The sequence below is a fragment of the Pteropus alecto genome, unplaced genomic scaffold (genome assembly GCF_000325575.1).
Source record: "Pteropus alecto unplaced genomic scaffold, ASM32557v1 scaffold164, whole genome shotgun sequence".
NCBI classification, from domain to species: Eukaryota; Metazoa; Chordata; class Mammalia; order Chiroptera; family Pteropodidae; genus Pteropus; species Pteropus alecto.
The window spans coordinates 7,001,628-7,025,599 of record NW_006439568.1 but is presented as its reverse complement, the minus strand read 5'-3'; the positions used below and the strand labels follow the sequence as shown (position 1 = coordinate 7,025,599).

At 40.1% G+C, this 23,972-nt stretch overlaps 1 protein-coding gene across 1 annotated transcript in view; it reads left to right on the top strand.

Moving 5' to 3' along the window:
* The window catches only part of DEPTOR (DEP domain containing MTOR interacting protein), a 120,826-nt gene that overhangs the window by 63,442 nt on the left and 33,412 nt on the right, over positions 1-23,972 (top strand). The window contains exons 5-6 of the mRNA XM_006916588.3: positions 17,964-18,146; positions 19,775-19,909. Coding sequence (XP_006916650.1) covers positions 17,964-18,146; positions 19,775-19,909 — 318 coding nt within the window. The remainder of the gene's footprint in view (positions 1-17,963; positions 18,147-19,774; positions 19,910-23,972) is intronic.

Sequence of the window (23,972 nt, the reverse complement as noted above, 5' to 3'; positions counted from 1 at the left end):
TTGTTAGATGAGTAATTAATTTGCGTGTATATGTATGCACATATCTATTTATCGATATATGTGCACATATGTATATATGTACATATACAAATGTAAGTATGTTAACCACATATGTACATATTTATATAGCTGTTTCATTTATTGAGGTTTACCATGTATCAGGCACTGAGCTAAATACTTTATAGATTTTAATGTATCGTGTATTTAATATGTACATACTTCCCATAGTATAACATGTATTGTGTGTGTGTGTGTGTGTGTGTGTGTGTGTATACACACATATATATAATCTTATTAAATCCTCACAGCAATTCTGTCACATTGGTATAATCATTATAGTTTTACAGTGAAGAAAAGCTTTGGAATGGCAATGCTTTTAAGATATTTTTCCAAGATTATATAGCTAACCAGTAGCTACTAAATGCTATGCCTTAGAAAGAGGTTTTCCTTGGCTTGGATGTATGTAATCAGGCGTGAATGCTTGGAACAGTGGAACAAACAGTTCTTGGAGGAGACAGACAGGGGTTAGGCCCCAGCTCCTCCAGCTACGGAGTGACCCTGTCGACATCTCAACTCTTCCGTTCCTCAGGTTTTTGACTTCATGAAATTAGAGTCATATTATACACCTTTGAGAGTTTTTCATTTTGTTGTTTTGACTTGGAAGATCCTTTAACCACCTACATCTACTAGAAGGACTCGACATATAGTTGGACTCATGGCTAAGGTTTATTCCAGTTAAAGGACACAGAGGAGGACCCACAAGGGAAAAAGATATATCAGGTGTGGTCTGGAGAATCCAGGCTCGGGCTGCCTCCATTCTCCCTCCCAGAGCCACCCAGAACGGGCTCCTCCTTTCAGCAGGGACAGGACTACCAGCATCCCAAACTGTCAGAAGGAAAGCACGTGTTTTCCTTAAGTCCCAGTGTTTGCACAGTCTCCGCAGGCGGGTACTGCAGAATTCAGTGCCCCAGGCGGGCAAAGCTGCCTTATCAGGTAGGAACTTAGAGACCCTTCCAAAAGCCAAGTTCCCAGATGCTTAGCATGGGCCAGCCCCACAGGCTGGCCCTTCTATATCAGGGTTGCTATGGTAACTCTTTCCTGCATACAATTGCTGTGAGAATTAATGATAGTAGTTGGCAAAGCTTTTAGCACAGCGTCTTATGGCCCTCAAATGCCAGCTATTGTATTTGATCTGATCGGCTCAAAATAACGGTTAAAATTTATAGAGCCCCTGTTCTCTGCCAGCCACTGTTCTTCTAATCACTCTACTCATTTACTCATTTATTCCACTCGATAACTCTATGAGTTAGAGATCATAATTTTTCTCACTTTTAAGATACGGTTAAGTAACTCGCTGAAGACCAGAGCTGGTAAATGGTAGATTCAAGAGTCCAATCAAGGCAGTCTGGCTCTCAAATCACCAAAAAAGATTGCGTGCTAATTATAAGCCGTACTGGACCAGGAAAGAAAATTCTCAACTTTTAGTGCATCAGCTCACACAGCTGGCAGTTATTGCAACTATTGTTAGCCCGTAAAACAGCCCATAAGATTCCCTTTCTGCAAACGATGGCTAGGTACCCTGAGATTTTTGTGTAACGTTTGCAGATGTGAACACATTTCTTTACACACATAAACTGTCTCGTTCAACTGCACGAGCTGCTATCCAGCTATCTTATCCTTAAATGGAAAGAGATAAAAACCAGATAATCACATGGGTAAATTGCTCGCAGCTGCAGCAGCTGACCCTGGATAATCAGGGTACTGCTGCTGTGTCCAGGCGTATAATTTCCTCTTTTAAAGATTTAGTCAGAGCACTTCAACAATTTCAACACTTCATCAAGCCATCTTTTTTCCCTTTGTTCGAAAAATATATTTATATAACATTTTGCAATGCACAAAGCAGCTTTATACATATTATCTCTTTAGTCCTCCCAATGACTTGAGGGTGGTTGTGTGATTATAGCATTCTCCTGTGGAGGCCGGTAGCTGGGGCACTCGCCCTGGTGGCCATGAAGAGAGGATTTGGGGTCTGCATCAGAGGGAGCTAGCTGCCAGATCTAGACAGGAATTACCCATCTTCTCAGTAATTAAGATCACTGTCAGAGTTTAGCCTAAGCCTGAAATAGCCTAGGCAAAGAAAGATAAAAGAGAGAGAGGAACAGGTGGAGAGGGAGAGAAGAGAGGAAGAAAAAAGAAAAAAAAGGCACCGACGTTTGAGCCTAGAGGCAGGATTGCTGCTTGCCCAAGACCATGTGACATTACAGGAAAAGAAAATTATTCTGACACATGTTTAAACACTAAGGAAGTCTTTATTCGAGACTATTACAATAGCAGTGTTGTAGCAATGGAAGGAGATGGGGCTCAACCCCGAATATGGAAAGGACAAGTAGGGATTTATAGCCGTAGATCAGGGCGAAGGGGTCAGTAGATGGAAATTTATTAGTAGGGAGCGTCAAGGCTAGGGGGATGCTTGCTAAACTGGTGTAACAGCTTGCTAAAGGCCAGGCCAAGGACTTACACGTCAGAGATAGAGCATGAGGAATTTGATCAAACATCAAGTGATCAGATAGCAAGGGTCAGGGGATCTCACTAACTTGACTTTGCAGGATTGATTGCTAGGGCTGGGCTGGGCAGACCAAAGACAGGATGGGGGCCAACGTCAAAGCTTAGCTGAAAAGAGGGCTCAGAGGAACCTTATTAAGGTCAGGACAAGGACAGAGTCTTTGTCAGTGGCAACCTACCCTCGCTTGCCTACCCTCCCTTCCTCTCCATCAGGACCCTCCTACTCTTACCTTTTGCTTTTGGTAATTTCTTGGCCACCAACCAAATGAAGATTTTTCCATTACAGACGGTACCCAGTATCTTAGTCTTTCTTTACCCTTAACTAGATAGAATACAAGTTTTGGGCGGATAGAGAATTCGTTTTCTCCCCTCTCTGTATCTCCAATAGGTTGGTGTTTATATATTAAAAATGTGTTGAATGAATGAATGACAGTAGCAACTACTTACTGAGCACTTACCATTTGCCAGGCACTATGTTGGGTATTTATACCAGTTAAAATTCTTTGAATATAAACAGCCCCAATTGTAACTGGCTTCAAAAATACAGCAGAGCGAGCTGACAGTTAAACATTGACAATCCAGGCTGCATGGAGAACTGCAGTAGCTCTTGGGAATCCAGGTGCCAGGAACTAGTGACTAAGGGGCAATCATTTGTAGCCACCAACAGCGAGATAAACAGCTCTAGCTATTTTCTGCCTATACAGTCTCTCTCTCCAGATGTTAAGCTCTAGAGAGTGACTCTGATTGGTTGTGCCTGGGGGTAGGGCATTGTTCCACTAAAAATAAACTTTTCTTGAAAGTTCTGTTGCCACAGGGAAATAAATGCTGGGTAGTCGAAAAACGACTGACATTTTTTAATGCTTTGGTTCATTTACTCCTCCCCCAGAATCAATACACTTGGTATTATTTTCCCTATTTTAGATGATAATATTGAGGCATTTGCAACTAGTATGTTAGCTCCTAAATGTTAAACTCTGAATAGAAAAAAAATAAAGATTGGGTAGAATATGTTCTCAAACTACTTTCAGAAATTAATATTTCAAGCATAATCTTTAATAGCAGCCGTAATCTAATACGATCTTTTTACTTGCCCAATTTAGAATGTCTGGAGATTTTTCCATTGTGCCCTTTCATATGCTTTGGCTCTGCTTTACTTTTTATTATAGCTGAATCCAAAGCAAGAAGAAGAATGGACCCAGCCAGAATGCCATTGCAATGTAAACATAAGGGAACAAGGTTGCTTCGTGAAGTCAAAGACTCACGTTGGCACACAATGTAGGGTCGACTTTGGTTAAAGAAAAACAGGTCTGTAGCTGCACAAAGTCTTAACTTTTAGAAAGTGAGAAAGGAATGAGAGATGAGTTATCTTTTGTAATTTTCCAAAAGAAATGCTATGCACAGAGAACAGAAGTCTTTTGTGAACAGTGTCATAACTATAAATATTTCTCTTTATTTGACACCAGTGTAACTATTTTCACACGTACAGACATGGATCTTAGACACAGACCATGGTTGGCTCTGAAGCCTGTGCTCCTAGAGACTCTTGTCTCACTCCTGACAGCTTGTCGCTCAGTGTTCCCTGTCTCTCAGTGTCCCCTGTCTCTCAGTGTCCCCTGTCGTTCACAGTCCTCGGTTTGCCCAAATGCAGAGTTTTTACAACAGCAAGAGGAAGTCTTAAAACACAAGTACACGATCTGTTCAGGTAAAGTATACCGAAGGTATGCAATCTTGTACTCAGCTTGGTTTAATGTGGTAATTTAAGGACTCAGCTGGGTTTTGGTGGAGCTACGTGTAGGCTGGGGTCTTGAGTTCATTAGAAGAGCATATCAGAATTTTCTGGGTGGAATGAACAGTTTACACTGCTGATTCCGATATGCCCCTCCCTAGCTCCTCCTGGTCAAGAAGCTCTGTGGTGTTAGGTCCTGATCGTTGATGGACGTGACCTTGACCATAGCCTTCAAGGAAGGGTTGGGAAGGTGGGACAAAAAGTTAACGGGTTCTTCTTTAAGGAATGAAGCACCTCCATTTTCTTTCCCATCACAGACCTTTTTTCTAGCTCTGACCCTGTATCAGTCTTGAATGAGCTTCTTGTGTCAGCCCCTTCCCAGCCCCGAAGCTTGGGCTGGGATGCTTGTCTGGACCACGGGCTCTCCTTGGGCACTCACAGTGATCATCCTCATAGCCATTTTGTTGTTGCTGCACTGCCATCTCTTATGGTTCCTTCTCTGGAAATTCTCTCGCCGGCCACTCGTGGCTTAGATTCTTAGCCCCTCACTTTAACTCAGTTTCTCTTAGGTGATAGGTCCACCTCAGACAGTACATCTGGGTTGTCTTTTGAGTTTGGGCTCATAGTTTTTTGGAAACGTTCCTTCTTTCTATCCTGCTCCCTCCTCCCCTCCTCAGCCAAGTATGAATAAACCAAGTACCATAGAATGATTACTAGGTATAAAACTGACCATGTGTAAACTCTGATCAGTGTTACTATGCTATAGTATTTAGTTAAAATTTAAGAAGAAATTATATACGTAGACATACATATCCTGATTACGGTTGGAAAAATAGGTCTTTATGAATGTTTATAATGAATTTTAATCTAACTTGGAGAGTAATCTTTTTGTAAAATTATTTACGTTCTTTTTTAATTGACATAAAATTTTAAAGCTCTAATTTCTTTGTCCCAGTGATGACATTTGACCCCTCAAGAGGCCCATCCCCCTTCTCTGTCCTCATTCGAGGAAGGTCTGCATTTCAGGATCTGGATTCTTTCCGTTTTATTTTAGCCACTCCCTCAGCTGTAGCCCAGGTCACAGCCTGATTGGAAATTCCCAAAGCCACTGTGCCCATGGAGAGGGGTGGGTATTGGCTTTGCCCACTGTCTCACCCCTGGCTCTCTGAAGTCCTCCTTGACAGTTGCTGAGAGCATAACCTCAAGCCGGGGTTCCTATTGTGTGGGAACATAATGTGCTTCCTCATCAAAATGAAGGAAATAGGACAGAGGAAATAGAGTTAGAAAAAAAGAGGACCGCAATTACAACTCTTGATCATTTGGCTGTCAGAAGCTCAGGATAAGAGTTATCTTCTATGGCAAATAGCTCTCCAAGTGCTACGGTTAAAGGGATAAACTTGTTTGTTGGTTAGCTTGTCCGTTCCTATGGGATGCCAGTCTCTAGACTGATCCTATTTTCACTGGGAATGTGATGTAAGGCACAAATGCAATCCATGTATGTAATTTTAAATTTTCTAATAGCCATAGCAAAGAGAGTAGAAACAGGTGAAATTAATCTTAACAATATAGTTCAACTCACTATCTTCAAAATATTATTATTTCAAAATGTAATCGATATGAAAAATACCAATCAGCTCTTTTGCCTTCTTTTCTTCATACTCAGTCTTCAAAATCTCAGTTTGGACTTGCCACATTTCAAGTGCTCAGCAGCTACATGTTTCTGGTGGCTGCCATCTTGGAGAGCACAGGTCTAGATCCTTTTGAAATCAGTGCAGGGCAGGGTGGGATCCTGGCGAATGTGTACGGTTAAGTCGTCATTTAACATCGTCGATAGGTTCTACGACTTCAAGTGAAACCATGTGCAACAAAATCAGTTTTACCATAAGCTAATTGACATAAAGAAGCGTTAAGTTCCCACGGCATTTCATCAACGTTATAACGAAACAGCGTTGAATAAAACGACGTTATTTGAGAACCTGCTGTATTTCATTTTTCAGTCTTTTGTCTCAGAGATCTTTGTTCCCCTTGTGGCCGAGATCCCTGAAAGTTTGTGTAGAGGAAGCACCTGTATATTTATTTGGACGCTCAAATAGCCACACAAGTGTCTGCAATGGTGACAACAATTCTCCCTTCTCTGGTGATTTCACAGTCATGTTTTCTTTCTCTTATGATTTTTCAATATTTTCTTTGATTTTTAAAGTATTTTCACAAGTCAGAAATAGCTGACTACCATCTTTTAACTGGACCTGATTTTGGCAGTTCACTTTTTGCCCAGAAAGGAATTACCCAGTGTATGGCCCCAAATTCAGAAGCACTCTGTTAAATTTCTAGTCTTCACTGTGGGATCATTTGGAGTTTCGCTGGCAGCAGTCAGCATTCTTAGTGGTGCTTTGGCATTGTTGCGACGCTGTCTTTCAGGAAGTGATGGGTCTCCATATGCTTATTAATTTCATTTATTTGGGTAAAAGAAGTTGTAGTAATGTCCGTTCCACGGATTGAAAAATTGAGGCCCAGCAACTGTCCATAACCAGTTCTGTCACAGGGAAACCGGAATGGAGATGCTGGAAGGCATGATTTTCAATGTAATCAGTCTTGGACTCTGAGTCAAGCATGATTTGTTACAAAATGCAAGCTGCAAATAAGTGGAAAGCATTCGTTTCTTCAGCCGTTGATTTCCTATCTCCAGATCTGAGTTTGGAACAGTATCAGAATTATGTTTTGCTACAAATAACAGAAAATGTAGTAATGATGGCTTGAACAGAGAGGTTCCTCTGTGTCATGCAGCGAGCTGCCCTAGCTGGAGGGTGCTGGGCTCATGACGAGGTGGACACGGGCTCCATCCCTCTGCTCTGCTGTTCCTGGTACACACCATGCCCCATGTCCGCACTCGGGGCAGGAAGAAGATGGAATCACAAAGAGGCAGAGGGCGGAGGGCCATCACCTAGCAAGACTTTGGATTTTTTTTTTTAAAGTGATATTTTTTATTTTTTCAGTGATAGTTGGCATGCAATATTATATTAGTTTCAGGTGTCCAACATTTGTATTTAGGAAAAATTGCCTCTCCCAGGGATCTCTACCTACATCACATGGGCAGGAACTTGCTGGAAGGCACTCAGTGGATCAAATGCTTCTAGGCAGGCACACTGCCACCTCGAACAAATTATAAAGGAGGAAGAAAAGGAGAATGGGTTTTGGACAGTCAGTTGCCTTGGCCACAAAGATAAATGCTTTCTTTAAATTAGGTAACTTAGTGACCTTCCCTATGAAACATGAACTTCCAAGGATTAGTTTTCTTCCTGCGTCCATACACTGAGCTCCTGACAGCTTTAAACTAGATTTGAAATAGGTGGGTGTACCGATGCTAATGTCTTACCTTGTGACCAATGTGCTGAAGTTATAGTGACATTAAAGAGTGCTGGGTGAAGGGAACTGTGTACTCTCTTTGCAACTTTTCAACAAATCTAAAATTATTCCAAAATACAAAGCTTATTAAAAAAACAGTAGGTGAAGTTTTCCCCGTATCTTCTATTTTCCTTTTCGGTTTAAGAGAAGATGAGTCCAGATATAAATAATACAGAAGACATAGGAAGTCAGTTAAAAAAAAAAAAAGCACACTAAACCTCACCACCGTTATCTTCCTTTTCCGACGGTCTTTCTTTCTCCTTCCAGAGTCCTAGTCTCTTCAGTCTCTTAAGGAACGCCCGATAAATCACTGTGCAGTAAAGCACCCAGGTTAATGTGGTAACGTTTCTGGAAACAGCAAAAAAGTGCCATCTAGGACTGAGCCTTGGAGGGGCTTTCACACCCAGTCCTTCCTGGGTACGATTTTACTCCAGTACCAGCAGCATCCCTCAGATGTCCTTCTCTCTGTCTTTGGCCCTGCTGAATTGATCTGGTTTAGGTAGGATGCCTCCTTTCCACCCCCAGACCACCTAGATTTGCTTCCCGATCCTTCCCCTGCACAGGTGAAATCTCTAAAGACTTGTGCCTTGGAAAATCCTTTAGGCGTGGACACCCTGGGCCCTCAACTGGGCACCCACATATGGCTAACCTTAATTGAGTGCCTCAATGGACCAGACTCTCTCATGGGCCTTTTACCTATGATATTTCCTTGTTCCTTCACTCATTTTATGATGAAGAAAATTGAAGTTCAGGGCAGTTAAGTAACTTAAGTAATGAATGAAAAGAGTGAAGCTGATCCACCCAGGGCCAACCGAGACCAAAGCAGTGTTTTCTGTGTTATTGCTATATCCTTAAACTAAGCAATTCCAAAGGAATAAACATTTTGCCCTAGTGAAGAATTTCGTAGAAAACATGCCCAGCCAAATTGCCTCTGTAACCTGGAGACAGGAATTAATGAGGGAAAAAGCAAACTCCGTCTTCTTGTGTTTGTAAGCTCATCCGCCTCCATATTCAGCATTGTTACATCTATGGACGGGAGACAGTTTATTGAGGAGATTAAGGGCCGGGGTTCCACAGTAACCCTGTCACTGTTTCTGTCTCGGATCTTAACACTTAATGACTATGGGACCTTGGGTCAGTTTGCCTTGGGTATTCCCTAGTTTGTCATCTGCGAAACAGGAATAATTATAATAGCTCTTTCAGTACTGCTATGAGAACTAAGTGAAATCGTCATGCAATGTGCTGAGCACGGGGCCTGGTACAGAGTATCACCCGATGCATGTTAGCTGATTATCATTATCGTTTTCATCAACATCCTCATCATCAGATGCCTTGGTTGGACAGAGCTTAATATAAGTTGGATAACCTCATCCCTTGCTGGTCTTAAACAATAGCTTATATGTACTCTATGCTGAATATACACTTGTTACATAAACCAACACTACAGTGCTTTAATTAGACCTTTGGATTTATGCTGGCAATTCTGAAAGATCTAGAATAGCGTAACAGATTTCTTTATCTGAATTATGTATCTGAGGTGTTCCACTTGCCAGACAACATGATTGTTTTTAGGCCTCTCTGTACTTCTCTTAAGGTCTAGTCTCTGAAAAACAACCTCATCTCTGAAAAAACATACTCTTCGTTCTGAGTTTTATCACTAACGATAAAGGTTATAGTCTTTGGAATGCACCCAGCTATTAGTTAACGATGCATAATTTGACCTTCCATGTGCTTTTTCCTTTACATTTCTGAACCTGCACGATCACTATGTTGTGTTCTGACTTTTTTCCTATCTTTTTTTTAAGTCGACTTAAAAATTTTTTCAATTACAGTTGACATACAATATTATATTAGTTTCAGGTGTACAACATAGTGATTAGACATTTATATACCTGACGAAGAGTTCACCCTGATAAGACTAGTACCCGTCTGACACTACTTAACTACTTAACTACTACTACGAACTACTACTAACTACTGAAGTTATTATAGTATTATTGACTACATTCCCTATGCTGTACTTTACATCTCTGCTTGCTGTCTTTACTAAAGGTACTTTAAATCCTTTTCCCTGTTTTCTTTCTTATCCCCTCTCTTCCCTTCAGTCAGTCGAATAAATGTAATTGGGTTCTAACTTCGTGAATGTGAAGTGCTTTGTTTTAGTAATTTCAGTTAATAGGACTTTATACCTTAAAATCAATTTCTTTCTTTCATATCCTCTCCTTAATGTTATCAGTGCTCAGGAAGTAATTATTTTAGTTCTCTGACTCACCGTTGTTATTGCCTTTTTGAAAAGAGTTTTGTGTCCCAAGCACTGTCCTTATGTGGCATAGGCACTTAGACACAATTGCTTCATGTTCTTGAATCAAGGGCTTTTGCTGCTTTCAGAAACAAGGCTCTTTCAACCCTGCATCCCTTTAGGATGCTTTGAGATAGGTTGTTAATGACTTTGAATACAGCTTAGATATTCTTTTACAAACAGCTTTAATTTTCTGTTCTAGTTAATTCACAATGCATGTTTTTCACCAAACACAGAATTAAGAAGCATAATACTAATATAGCTTAGTCTTGATTCTTCTTTTTAATATGCAACATACTAAATGAGACCTGATGCTTGAACTCTGAAGGACTCTGATCTAGCAGAAGCAGGGAGGCAAAGAAGTGCAAGTTCATCCCTGGACACGTGAAACAACCGAAGACTTTTACCTTGTTGGCAGGGAAGTTGTAGCATTTTCACACGCAGAATTTATTTGCCTTTTAGAAATACTAAGTGTGAAAACTAAATCTGCCACCTGTTTATGCTTGAAGTTTGTCAGTAAGTTTTAAGCAATACCTGTAGTTTTTAAGTGATCCTTTTAGGAGAAGATACAGAGATCGAAAAGGGAGAAGAAAGAAAGCAAGAAGAAATGGAGCGAGTCCATAAGATAGAGTGACATCCTGATGGTCCTGGGTGAAGTGGTGAGCAGCACCCACCTCTGCTGCTGTGGAACGTAGTGATACTTAGGATGCTAATCATGGCGGCTAGTAAGAGTCTTCTTCTGTCTCTAAGAGTCTTCTTCTGTCTTCTTGTAGCTTTGAAACAGATTTGCAGTTGTAGTCATGGCCCCTCAGCCTGAACATTGCGACCTTTCTTCTTCTTCATTATAATAGTCATTATCCTTATTCCCGTCTGTTTAAGCCCTCTCTTTACTCTGTTGTTTATGTGATCTCACCTTTTTAAAAAGTTTTGATCAAGTGCCATCCAAGGAAGAGTTGACATCTGCATGATCTCCTCCTCCACCCCGCCTTATCACACTGCTGGATTCAGTTCACTTATTTCATGATGCCTGTTGTGTTATGCCATTTGCCAGCAAACATTTCAAGGATGAATGAAAGTATGTGACCTTCCTTCTTCCAACTAGATAAGTAGCCTAAGAATGTCTTTTATATTTAGCCGAGCTTGCAGGGCTCAAGGTAAGTTTTCACATTCATCCTTAGACTGTGTGTGTGAGTGGAGCAGAAGCCAATTTCCCTCCTTTTGGATAGTCAGCTTTTAAAAATTTCTTTTAAAATTTTTGCTAAAATCATTCTAATAATTTATAAAAGAAAAAGAGGTAGCTACATTATCCACAAAAAGAACATATCAGAATTGTGTCACTTTATTATTTTGATAGATGATATGACATTTCCCTCCTGCTTAGTAAAGGCATCTGTGAGTAAAGATCTGTTTTCTTTTACCAAATATCAACAACATTTTAAGTTTTAATGCTGGTAGAGTTTCTACTTTCCTAAGCAGTAAGATCCTCTTATATTTGTATTGCTTCAGCTTTCTAGCTGTGTCTGGTTGCTCTCCTATTATATGTCTCTCAATAACAAGCCAAGCCCCTAGAGAATTCTCCCGACGCAAAAGAGAAGGCTTGGAAAGTCTCAGAAATTATAAATTGGAGGATTACAAAACTGTCAGTTTTCAATTAAAGCTATTGGTAAGAGCGCAACTAGAATATTAAATATTGAATGTCATCTTTGAACATTGTCTATTCTTATGGTTTCTTGTGAAGAGGTTAATACTCTCAAGGAAAAAGAACAAAATTTGTTAAATTGTATATGCCACAACATTTACTAGAATATAAAGGTCCTATATAGCATTGGGATCTGAGAAATGAAGAATTGGAACAAACTCAAGATTTAGAGACACCAATCACTATTCTCCTCCTTGAATTTTCTTTCCTTCTCTTAAAATCCACACTCCGCCCCCTCCAGATCTTAGGTTATTTTTTCTCTGTTTTACAAAGGCCTAGTTGCCTATGCAACAAAGGATTTTTGTATTTAATAAGGAGAATGTCATGTTGAAGTGTGGAAAGAATCAACTCTTTCTGTCTCTGAAATACAAATACAAACTATATGTCATTTAGCCATTGTTTATTTCTTGAGACTCTACGTATGTAATTTATGGCTACAATAAAGAAATCTTTGGCTTTCTTAATCTGGTTACTTTCTAAACCTTCTTGTGTCTTTACTCACTGCTTTATTTCTTGCTTGCTTTCAACTTCTGAGATTTAAATAAATTTCAGTGGGATTCTTGCCAAACTTGATCTGAATATCCAGTTACGATTTTATATTTTTCATGAATGAAGAGGTGACAGAACTACTCATGGGAGATGGGCAAAGTGTCCTTTGAAAGAAGAGCAGAAAAGACAGAAGAAACGAATTCTGTGCAGGAACTTAAATGACTGAAGGCTAACGTCAGTCTTTAGGAGTCGAAGACGAACACTTAACGTCAGATGTCATTCAAAAATCTCTTACACAAATTATACCGTTTTTTCTTCACAGCAAAACCGTGCAAAAAATCTGAAGCTTAAAACATTTACTAAGTTGTCCCAATTACTAAGCTAGTAGAGGTGGCAGAAGTGACATCAAAACCGAGGTCATCTGACTCTGGAAACTTTCCTTCCATTAAACAATATTATTTTCTAAAAGTTATTGGACATAAGACAGTTTTCAGTAAAGTCTCAACTTCATCGTTTTGTTCTTGTATGAAATAGTGTCTCTTTTTAGCAGATTTGGGTATCGATGAGCTTGAAAGGATGAGCTGATGGTGGGTGTCATATTCGAATCACCATGCTAAAATAGATAGTTGGGACAATGTGTGACACTTAGTAGGTCTTCAGATTATGGAATAAATGAATGGATGCCACGTGTGATTGATTGATGCTATAATATGCTTGTCTACCTATACTCTTTCAGCTTCTGTAACTACAATTATTTATGTTACAATTAAGGCTATGCTAACAAACAAAGCAAATGTATGAAACTCAATGCTCATGTCTTTAAACTTTTAATGAGAGAGAGAAAAAAAGAGAACACTTTTAAAAGAAAAATAATTCATCGAAAACAATGCAAGTGACACAGACAATTGTCACATATTTATTTTGAGAGATGAATTTGACTTCATCTGTGCCAGCCACACAGCTGGAGGATGAGTATGTGGAGACTTTTGTTTCACAGAGTGTGTCTGCTCCCGAAGCAGTAAAATCTAAATAAGTCCTTGAAAATCGAAGTGGGGCATTAAAGACAGTATCTCATAAAATCGAATTCCCGTAAACCAAATGGCAGTCTGTCATTTGTAAATGTTGGTAATAGTAAAAATAATAACAGTGCTTGTAAAATAATAATAAAGGTACAATTTATTTTACTTTTTAATGTAATTTTATCTTTTTATTAAATACAGTTAATATACAATATTATATTAGTTACAGATGTACAACATAGTTATTCAACATTTATATCCCTAATGAAGTGATCACCACCATAAGTCTAGTAACCATCTGACACAGTTACAATTTTTTGAGTTTTTACAATCCGCTTGGCATTTATGGTTAAAATGAGTAATCCATTATCTATCCAGTCCTTGTTTTCTCTGATTTGGTCACATTTAAGGTCATCTGCACTGTTGGACAGAGAATGTGATGAGTAAGGACTATTTAATTTAATTCTTGTATCTTATCTTAGATGCTGTTTACCCTTTTAGCTATCAGTGGTATAGAGCTGAGGAGGTGGAAAATTGAGAGAAAGGGTGTAAATTAAACTCTGGATTAAAGCCCAAGGAGATTACATGGACAGTCAGATTTCCATTTCAATTAAAAATAATTTAAAAGTACTTTTCTCTGTTATGGAGTTTGTTTGGATTCAGAATGCTTTTTCTGGATTTATTGCTATCAGAGCCAATGTTTCAGGTTATTTACTATACAAAGAGAAAACGTGTTCATAAATGTATACAGAGCTATGTATTTTCATTTATAATTCAAGTTGTCACGGTCAACTTGAAGATTTTTTAAATCGCAATAAACTCAGAAAATGTTGCCAGTAGTGATCATGGTAAATTTATGTAAAACTGCGACTATCCACCAAAGAGCCACTATTTATAGACTCATATCAAAATGTAATTGGCTTATCTCTTTGTCCAGGGTGCACTCAGCCAAAATGTATTATTTACTAAGAACATGAAAACCTACCACCAAATTAAGTGTATTTGTATTTGTAGCCAACATTATTCATTTAGCCAAAGTGAACAGTTTAAAGGCTATGCACCCATATGAATCATTAGGTTAAATGTTCACAGTGATACTCTTAATAGGGACTCACCTTTTTGAAACTCTAATATTCATGTAACTAGATTATTCATTAGCAAATGTGGGTAATAAATACAGTTACAACCTTAGGTTGCATTCGTTGGTGTTGACCGAGACAGGAAGTTTTTTGTGAAATACCCAAAGAGGCTGTTGAATCAATTTAGTATTATTAACAAAGGAGTTAATATGATACTCAATGGGTTGTATTAGATTATTTTTCTAGTGGTTTAAAAAAGTTTGAATTTCATAATCCAAAAAAAATTGCCAAGAATGAGTACTTAAAAAAAAAAAACCTTCTATTTTTACCATCATTTCATAAAACACTGGACAAGAAAGTACCTGACATGTAGTCCAGCTAATTCAATAAATGTTAGTTGAATAAACAGATGAATGAATGAACAACAAAAAGTTGTGATGATATAATTTCAAAATAAAAGAAGCCTTTAAATGGAATATACTTATTTACAAGAAAAGCTAAATGCACCACCCCTAACGTTCCAATTTCCCCATGCCCCAGCAAACTTTTTACAACCTACTGTGAACCCACAGTAGGTTCTGCTACGGGAGCTGTTACATAGACTAGCAACTAAATAGTTCAAAGTTAACTGTGTTCTTGACCTGCTGCTTATTCCACATTCACTTCACTCCCCCACCCCCCTCACCCCACCATTTATTGAGGACCTACTCAGCCAAACACATGGTAGTCTTGGATTCCAGGGTGCCAGAATGAGTAAGACACCATCTGTGCTCCCAAACTGAGTGACTTAGTTGGGGAAAGAGATGTGCTCCCCTACCCAAAAAACAAACAACAACAAAAAAACCCAAAGCATATTCCTATAATATGGTAAGTGACAAAAAGGTGGAGAAAATTCCTCTTCATCAAATTTCATATATGCTAGCCCCATTTTTTGCTCAATATAGTTAGATAGGTAGATGGAAAGATAGATAATTCTATTTCGTTACAGGTATGGGAGGTTTTCTATATTTTTCAATTTTTAAAAATGAACATGTAATACTTTTTGGATCAGAAAAATAAGTTTTACAAACTAGAATTGGATTTAGAAGTGCTAATACATTCTTCCATCCCAATATCCATGTCATTATCTACATTTAAACGCTAAGTAAATAATATGGATAAGACATTCAGGAATGTACAAATATTTATGAAGTGTTGACATTTTGTCACCTCATACAGAGGCCACTGTTCTTCATGTTTATTGAAGAACTATATAAAAATTTTTTTATTTTTAAAATGCAGATAGAATGGTTTCTTAGACATGGCACCAAAAACACAAATGACAAAAGAAAAAATAGGTTTAAAACGCTAGAAATAGAAAAGTAGACATCATCAGAATTAAAAACTTTTGTGCTGCCTAGGATACCATCAAGAAAGTGAAAAGACAACTCACAGGATGGGAGAAGGTATTGGCAAATAATATACCTGATAGAGGGCTTGTACCTAGAATACATAAACAACTATTACGAGTTAATAATAAAAAGACAATTCATGAAGAGAATGAGGGGCAAGCCACAGAATGGGAGAAAACGTTTGCAAAAAACATCTGAAAATGGACTGTTATCAAAAATAATACAAAGAACTCAAAACTCAACAATTAGAAAAAATGAACAACCTGATTTTAAAAATGGGCCAAACACTTGAACAGATATCTCACAAAAGAAAATATGCAGATGGCAAATAAACATATGAAGAAATGCCAAACATCATTTGCCATTAGGGAATTATAAGTCAAAACAATAATATTAATATATCACTACACACCTATTTGAATGTCCCAAATCTAAAACACTGACAATGCCAAATGCTGGAAAGGAAATGGATCTCTCATTCATTGCTGGTGGGAATGCAAAATGGTACAGCCACTTTGAAAGATAGTTCGGTAGTTTCTTATAAAACTAAACAAACTCTTACCATATGATCTAGCAGTTGTGCTCTTTGGTATTTACCCGAAAGATTTGAAAACTTATGTTCACAAAGAAGCCTGCACATGGACGTTTATAGCTGCTTTATTCATGATTGCCAAAACTGGGAAGCGACCAAGATGTCCTTCAGTAGGTGAATGGAAAATTAAACTGTGATGCATCCAGACAATTGAATATTATTCAGTGCCAAAAAGAAACGCGCTATCAAGGCATGAAAAGAAATGGAAAAACCTTAAATGCAAATTACGAAGTGAAAGAAGCCAATCTGAAAAGGCTATAAGTATATGACATTCCGGAAAAGGCAAAACTATGAAGACAATGAAAAGATCAATAGTGGCCAAGATTAGGGAGGATGGAGGGATGAATAGATAGAGCACAGAGAATGTTTTGGACAGTGGACTATTTTGTATGATATTATAATGGCAGATACATATCATTCTACACTTATCAAAATCTATAGAATATACAATACCAAAGGTGAACCCTAAAGTAAACTATGGACTTTGGATGATAACGATGTGTCAATGTGGGTTCATCAATTGTAACAACTATACCATTCTTGATAACTGGTAGTAGGGGAGGTTGTGTGTCAGGGGAACAGAAAGTGTATGAGAAAACTCTGTACTTTCTGCTCTGTAAATCTAAAACTTCTAAAAATAAAATCTATTAAAAAAAGACAAGTCAATGAAGAAATGGACAAAGGATCTGGATAGGCACTTCTCCAAAGCAGATATGCAAATGGACAATAAGCCCACAAAAGCGTGCTCGACATCACTAACCATCAGGAAGTGCAAGTCAAAACTGCAGTAAGATACTACTTCCCACCCATTAAGACAAGTGTAATAAAAAAGATGGTGACAAGTGTTGACATGGATGTGGAAAAACTGGAACCTCCTACACTGCAGTAAATGGGAAGGTAAAATGGGGCATCCTCTTTGGAGAAGAGTCTGGCGGTTCCTCAAATCATGAAATATGTAGAGTTACCACGTAATCCTGCCATTCTATTCCTAGCTATAAACCCAAGAGAAATAAAAAAAGATGTGTACAGTCAGCACCATAGTCGATTTGAGAACATTTTCATCACCTCAAAAAGAAATCGCACACATCAGCTAACATGCCCCAGCTCCCTAGACCCCTTCTAGTACTGGCAGCCACCAACCCACTTTGTCTCTACAGATTTCCTTGTCCTGGATATTTCATATGAATGGAATCATATATAATAGGTGATCTCTGCATTATTTTTGCAATTCTCTGTAAGTTTATAATTATTTTTAAACAAAAAGTTAAGAAAATGAATGGATGTGTTACTATGGAATGACACTGTGCCGGGCATTGGAGACATAGAACTCAATGAAACCATGATCACTGCCCGAAGGAGCCGAGAGTTTCGTAGGAAAAGCAGAGAAGTAAATGGACAACGAGGGTACAGTGTGATAAGGACTCTGATGGAGGAAAAATAGGGACTAAGACAACACCAGGAAGAGTATCACTTTGACTGTGGGTAAAGTCAGGCAAAGTTCCCCCAGAGAAATTGATTAGCAGAATTTTAAAGTGCATGCCACGTGGAAAGAATTTGGGACTATGTGTGGATGACAAGTTCATGTGGCATCTGTAGAACTAGTCTCTTTCTTAAGACTTTTGCCCCTGTTGCCTGAAGTCTTCTGGCTGCAGTGGTTGGTTGCCAGGGCGCTGGACAGTCCTCATCTGTTGTGTCTTCTTTCCAGTGTCCAACAAGCACCCATTCGTGGACAGCAATCTTCTCTACCAGTTCAGAATGAACTTCCGGCGGAGACGAAGACTGATGGAGCTGCTCAATGAAAAGTCCCCCTCCCAGGAAACCCATGACAGTCCCTTCTGCCTGCGGAAGCAGAGCCACGACAATCGGAAATCTACCAGTTTTATGTCAGGTATGACAGTCCCGTTGTTTATTTGCGCACATGTTTTTGTCTTTTGAGAAGCAGGAGAGTAATAACTTCCTTTTGTGAAATTCTGTTTTCCAGCAAATTTTTATTTATTCATAACCAATAAATATGCAAAATAATTTTAAAAACACAACTACATTGTTCCCTGGGCAGTCAACTTAAATGTCATGAAGTCTGTCTTATAAAATTATGTATTTGAATTATAGAAGACCTCTCAAAGCTCTCACTCATACATTATTTACTTTTCACTTATAAACGATTCTTGCATATCATTAATTATCTAGTTTTCTAAGTCACAGCATTGAAAAGCTATGTGTTTTAAGGATGAATAGGACTTCTGAGGGCATGTGCAACTAAAAAGCAACCGACTGTCAATCCGTCGTGCAAGGGTGACACAGGACAAAGAAGAACTATGAAAAGCAGACGGAGGCTTAGAAAGCACAACAACCTGGGACATTACATGTCAAGGTCAAACAATCTTATATTTACAATCAACCCCGACAGAATTGATGGTGTTTGTGTCTGATGTTCACAAACACAACCCCACTCATCCAGAAAAGGTTAACTTGATGTGTCGCTCTGTGTAAGAGGCCGAGGGGCTTAAAGTGGTATCTTTAGCTCCTCCGAACACTTGGCGTTGACTCAAGGAACTGGTTGGCCTAAGCTTTGGAAGCTCTGGGCTTAACCTGAAACTCAGGGCTAAATGAAAATAGGTGTCTGGGTTATGTACAGGAAGTGACAATGAGAACACTTGCAACTGTATTGAGAACGTCTGTGCCTCTGGCGCCGAGCCAAACTTGGTTGCATAAGCTTTCTTATTTAATTCTCACAATAACTCTGAGGAAAGACTTTTCTTATAGGTGAAGGAAACATTCGCCAAGGCCAGGAGCCTAAGCCTGTGCTTAGACACAAGCCACTTGTGTGCTCTTGAGTTGTGGTCTTCTGCAGGGCGATGCTCACATTCTCCATAGTCCAGAGGTTTGCCTGTTTCTTACATGGGCCCAGCGGACCTGCATAAGTGACAGTGGTGGTCGTCACCATCAAGCCAGCATTTATTTTGTGCTTCCCATGTGCCGTGGCAGAGAGAAGTGGGTCAGCTCACTGAAGCTGCGGCTTCGTGTGCACTCTCAAAGCCTGAATACGTGCCCTGTATTTTAATCTCTTCCATGGCTCTGGGTGATTCATGTTTCATAATAAATCAGGGGGCATTTATTAGTACTGTTAATATGCGAAGCGTATAGCCAGCACTTAAGTTACTTCTTTCCAAGGACTGCTCAACATAGGGCCAGTAGTTCTTGAAATAATGTTTTATATAGTTGAGTCCTTTCATGCACACACATAATCTACTCCTCGCATCAATCCAGTGAGTTCGCATTATCCCCACGTTAGAGTTAGGGAAATCGAGGCTCAGAGAACTGAAGGGAATGGCTTCAGTTTGCGCTATTGGTAAGTGGCAGAGCTGCTATTTCATCTTTGCTTTTTTGACTCCAAGGCCAGAGGGCTTTTTTCCGGCACAGGCGACCCGCCCGTCTGTATCTCACGGCTGAAAGCCCGTGTGCTCTAGGGACCCGAGACCACCCCCATCGGTGACTGTGTGTTTTCCGCCCGCACAGTCAGCCCCAGCAAGGAGATCAAGATCGTGTCTGCGGTGAGAAGGAGCAGCATGAGCAGCTGTGGCAGCAGTGGCTACTTCAGCAGCAGCCCCACCCTCAGCAGCAGCCCCCCTGTGCTCTGCAACCCCAAGTCTGGTGAGTGGCCCTTCTCAGGCGAAGGGAGAATGGGGATCTTCTTACAGCGAGCCCCTGGGGTCAGCGCCTATCGAGTGGAGGGAAGCGCGTAGGTTTGGGCAGAGGGAGAATCGGGCTGCAGTGCAATCTCAATAAAGTCTGCAGCTGACCCCCGGGGAGCTCTGGCGTTGGGATGGCCCTTCCGTGTTGTCCCTACTTGGGGTGAGGCGGCCAGGCCTTTATACCCTCATACTGAATAGTCTTTAAATGTTGGCTGCCCCTGGGAGGAGGGCATGACCTTGGGCAAGGCAGCTGTCTTCAGAAAGATAGTTCCAAACACAGTCGAGGGTTGTCTTAGCACTCCGAAGACTGCCTGCCTTTAGCGGTCCCACCAGCTGGAGAAGCCCCTCAGCCGGTCCTGAAGGAGAGTTTGAGCAGCCTGTTCGTGTTCCCTACAGTGGCAGAAGCAACTCTTCCTCAGGCTGCAAATGCTGCAAAAATCTGTCAGGTCCCAGCTCCCCTGAGGAAGAAACACAGTCTGTGCAAACCCAGTGGCCCCTGGAATTGACTCTTGGTGCCTTGTGCTTTCAAACTCTACGCGTCAACATCCACAGCCTTTACATTTCAGGGGGTAAAAATCTAGGCACGAAGATTGTTGATGAACTTGTACTTAGAAATAATTCTTCATTGACCTAAGCAGTTCTTCATCCCCAAAGGAACCAGGAACCCATTGATACTACCACTTCGTCACTGTCTCTTACCCACCTCCTTGCCAGGATTGGATTACGTGGCCCATCATGATAATCATTGCCATGAAAATACCCTCAGCTCCATTTGTTTAGTGCCCTGCCTACTGTCAGTTCAGTATGCCAACCTCGGGGAAGGGACTGCTCCTTTCATTCACACTGTTTTCTCAACACCAGATGTTGGGGATACAAAGATGAGAGGTCACGACCCCTTCCCTCAGTGAACACATACATCACTCTAGAGGAAGAAAAAAAATGAGGCATTAGAGAGAGTAAAGACAAACAGGTGTCGTTCAAGGGCTTTAAGAGAAAACTGTCCTTGAACGCTATTAACTGGGTTTTTTAGTGGATATTTCTGTTCATCTATTTTAGCTGCCTTCTGGAGGATTCACTCTGAGAAAAAAAGTTGTAACTTTTAAGTGAATGAAGAAATTTGCTTCCACGCCAACTCTGGCTGGAAAATCATTGTGTGCCCATAACTACAATGGAGCATTTCTGATAAGTTAGATTGAGAAAGGAGAACTATATTCTCAGAAATAGAATGTTTGATGCCCTGATAGAAATCTGACAGAGATCCTCAAAGTTAGAAGCATAAAAATTCCTTTCAGAAAATGTGCTAAAGCCATTTTACATGTTTTTGTTTGTTTATTGCATGCATTAGTAGAATATAAACAAAGTGTTAATTACTTAAATTAACTATACATCCCCTGAGATAGGTTTTTATTGTTTCCTCTTTCTCCTTACCCATCGGCTTAAAGGGAAAAGTTTACTGATGTACAGACAGAAAAGAAAGGTCAGATTGCCTTTTTTGGGTCTCTGAGGACCAGAGCCGTTAGGACTTCACTGTGGTCTATAATGTAAGTCCTACCTCCCACCCATATTCTGACAAACTTCTACCTCACTCTTAAGAGGGATCTAAGGATGCAGTAAGGCTTTGAAAATGAATCATTATACTATATACATCAGGATATGTAATTTTAGTACTATATATAAATGCCCTATGCCAAACAAAAAAAAAGTGCTACAGATATTACCATAATTGGTATCATTGTGATGAGTAAATACATTTCCAAGGATACAAAAAGAGAAAGCTAAAAGATAATTCCCTAGACTCTAAGGTTTCTTGAACATATTTCAACATAAGAAAGAGAGAAAGTGTATGAAAATAAATGGTCAGTATTGTTGCCAAATGTTACAGTGCAGTGATTCAAAACCACAGTGAGATATCACGTCATACCTGTTAGGATGGCTGTTATCAAAAAGACAAGGAATAACGATCGTGGGTGAGGGTGTGGAGAAAAGGGAACCCTCGTGCACTGTTGGTGGGATTGGAAATTGGTGCAGCCACTGTGGAAAGCAATATGGAGGTTCCTTAAAAAATTAAAAATAAAACCGCCATATGATTCAGCAACTCTACTTCTGGGTATTTATCCGAAGGAAACCAAAACACTAACTCAAAAAGTTATCTGCACCCCCATGTTCATTGCAGCATTATTTATAGTAGCCAAGACATGAAAGCAACCCAAGTGTTGATCATTGGAAAAATGGATAGGGAAAATGTATGTGTGTGTGGGTGGGGGGTGTATAATGGAATATTATTCAGCCATAAAAAGAAGGCAGTCCTGCCATTTGTGAAAACACGGGTAGATCTTGAGGGCATTATGCTAAGTGAATTAAGTCAGAGAGAAAGACCATTACTATGTTGTCTCACTTATATGTGACATCTAAACAAACAAATTCATATATACAGAAACCAGATTGGTGGTCATCACAGGCTGGGTGGAGGGGGGCGGTTGGGGAAAATGGATGAAGGTATTCAAAAGGTACATACTTCCAGTTATAAAATAAGTCCTGGGGGTGTCATGTACAGCATGGTGTCTATAGTTGATAACACCACATTGTATATTTGAAAGTTGCTGAGAGAGTAAATCTTAAAAATCCCATCATGAGAAAATAAAATTTGTATCTGTGTGTGGTGATAGATGTTAACTAGACTTATCACTATTTTGCAGTATATACATATATTGAATCGTTGTTGTTTCATGGCCATTCTATCTCAATTTAAAAAAGAGAGAAAGAGTATTACAATAAATGGTTAGTATTATTGCCAAATATTACAGTACAATGTGATTCCTATATCCACATCCTAAACCCCGGAAGGCATTGGTGGGGGGCGAGAACGGACTTGTCTGACAGGGGATTAACCGTCTCAGCGGTCAATGGTGGACCTTTCCCTTCAGTCCTGTTCCCTTGCAGAGAGGTTCTGTTCTTGATATTCGAGCTACTCCCTCTCGTTTGGGAACATAACTTTATTTTCTCCTTTATGAGCTTTCTGAAAGAAAAAGTAATAATCCCCATTATCTCAGCCAGAAGTGCTTCGTTGCCTTTAAAGGGCAAGGTGTTTGCTGGGCAGGAAGGACGCACGTGTGGCCAGCAGGCAGAGCCCGGCCACCTGGCGGGTCATCCCGGCCTCGCCTCACGCCGTCTGTTCTTTTTCTGCTGCACGCCTACTTTACAATTGGCACGTGGCCTTCACATGCCACCGGCGAAGGGAATTGGAGGCTGGCGCTTTACTAGGTTAGGCCCCTGGCCCTGGCCCCTCCAGTTTCTTTGTGACATTCAAGCTCATGATGTCTGTATAACTTGGTTAGGAGGGTCCCTGTCCCCCTGCCCCACTGGCTGCTCTAGGCAGCTGTGGCTGTCTTTTTCTCAGCTCTCAGTGAGCACAGGATGGTTGGGGAAGTTCATTATCGGTGGGTTTTAGGTCATCGACAAGTCATGAGTTGGCTGCTGTCTTTGCCATCTGAGTGGGCAACAGCGGAGAGCTGATGAGAACAGGTGTCCCAAGAGGTCAACACACCGCCCCCTTCCGGAGCTTCCGAGCCCTTTCTTCTGCTACAGAGACAGCATAACAAGGGAGAGACCACAACACCTGGACGCAGCTATTTAACTTTTCCGAACTTCTGTTTTCTCACTAACAAAATAAGGACAATGAGGAACCGAAGTCATTAGTTCTGGTGATGACCGAATGAGATAATATATTTAAAGCACCTAACATAGTGCCCAGCACATGCTGAGCTGGCAGAAAAGTTTACTAGTGTTATGATTCAAGGCAAAAGGCAGTGTGCGCATGCGACCCGGGGTGTTAAGAAGGAAACAAGCTCTGGTGTATGGGACGCATATAGTACGTCTGGGCAGCGGGTTGTATGGGGTCAACTCTTGAACGTGACTAGAGTTAGGTTTTCTCTTAACTTTGACATGTCGAATGCATATCAGAATTTAAAAGAAAGAAGTGCAAAAACTAGAAAATGTGGCCTTTTTCTTTATAGAAAAAATTT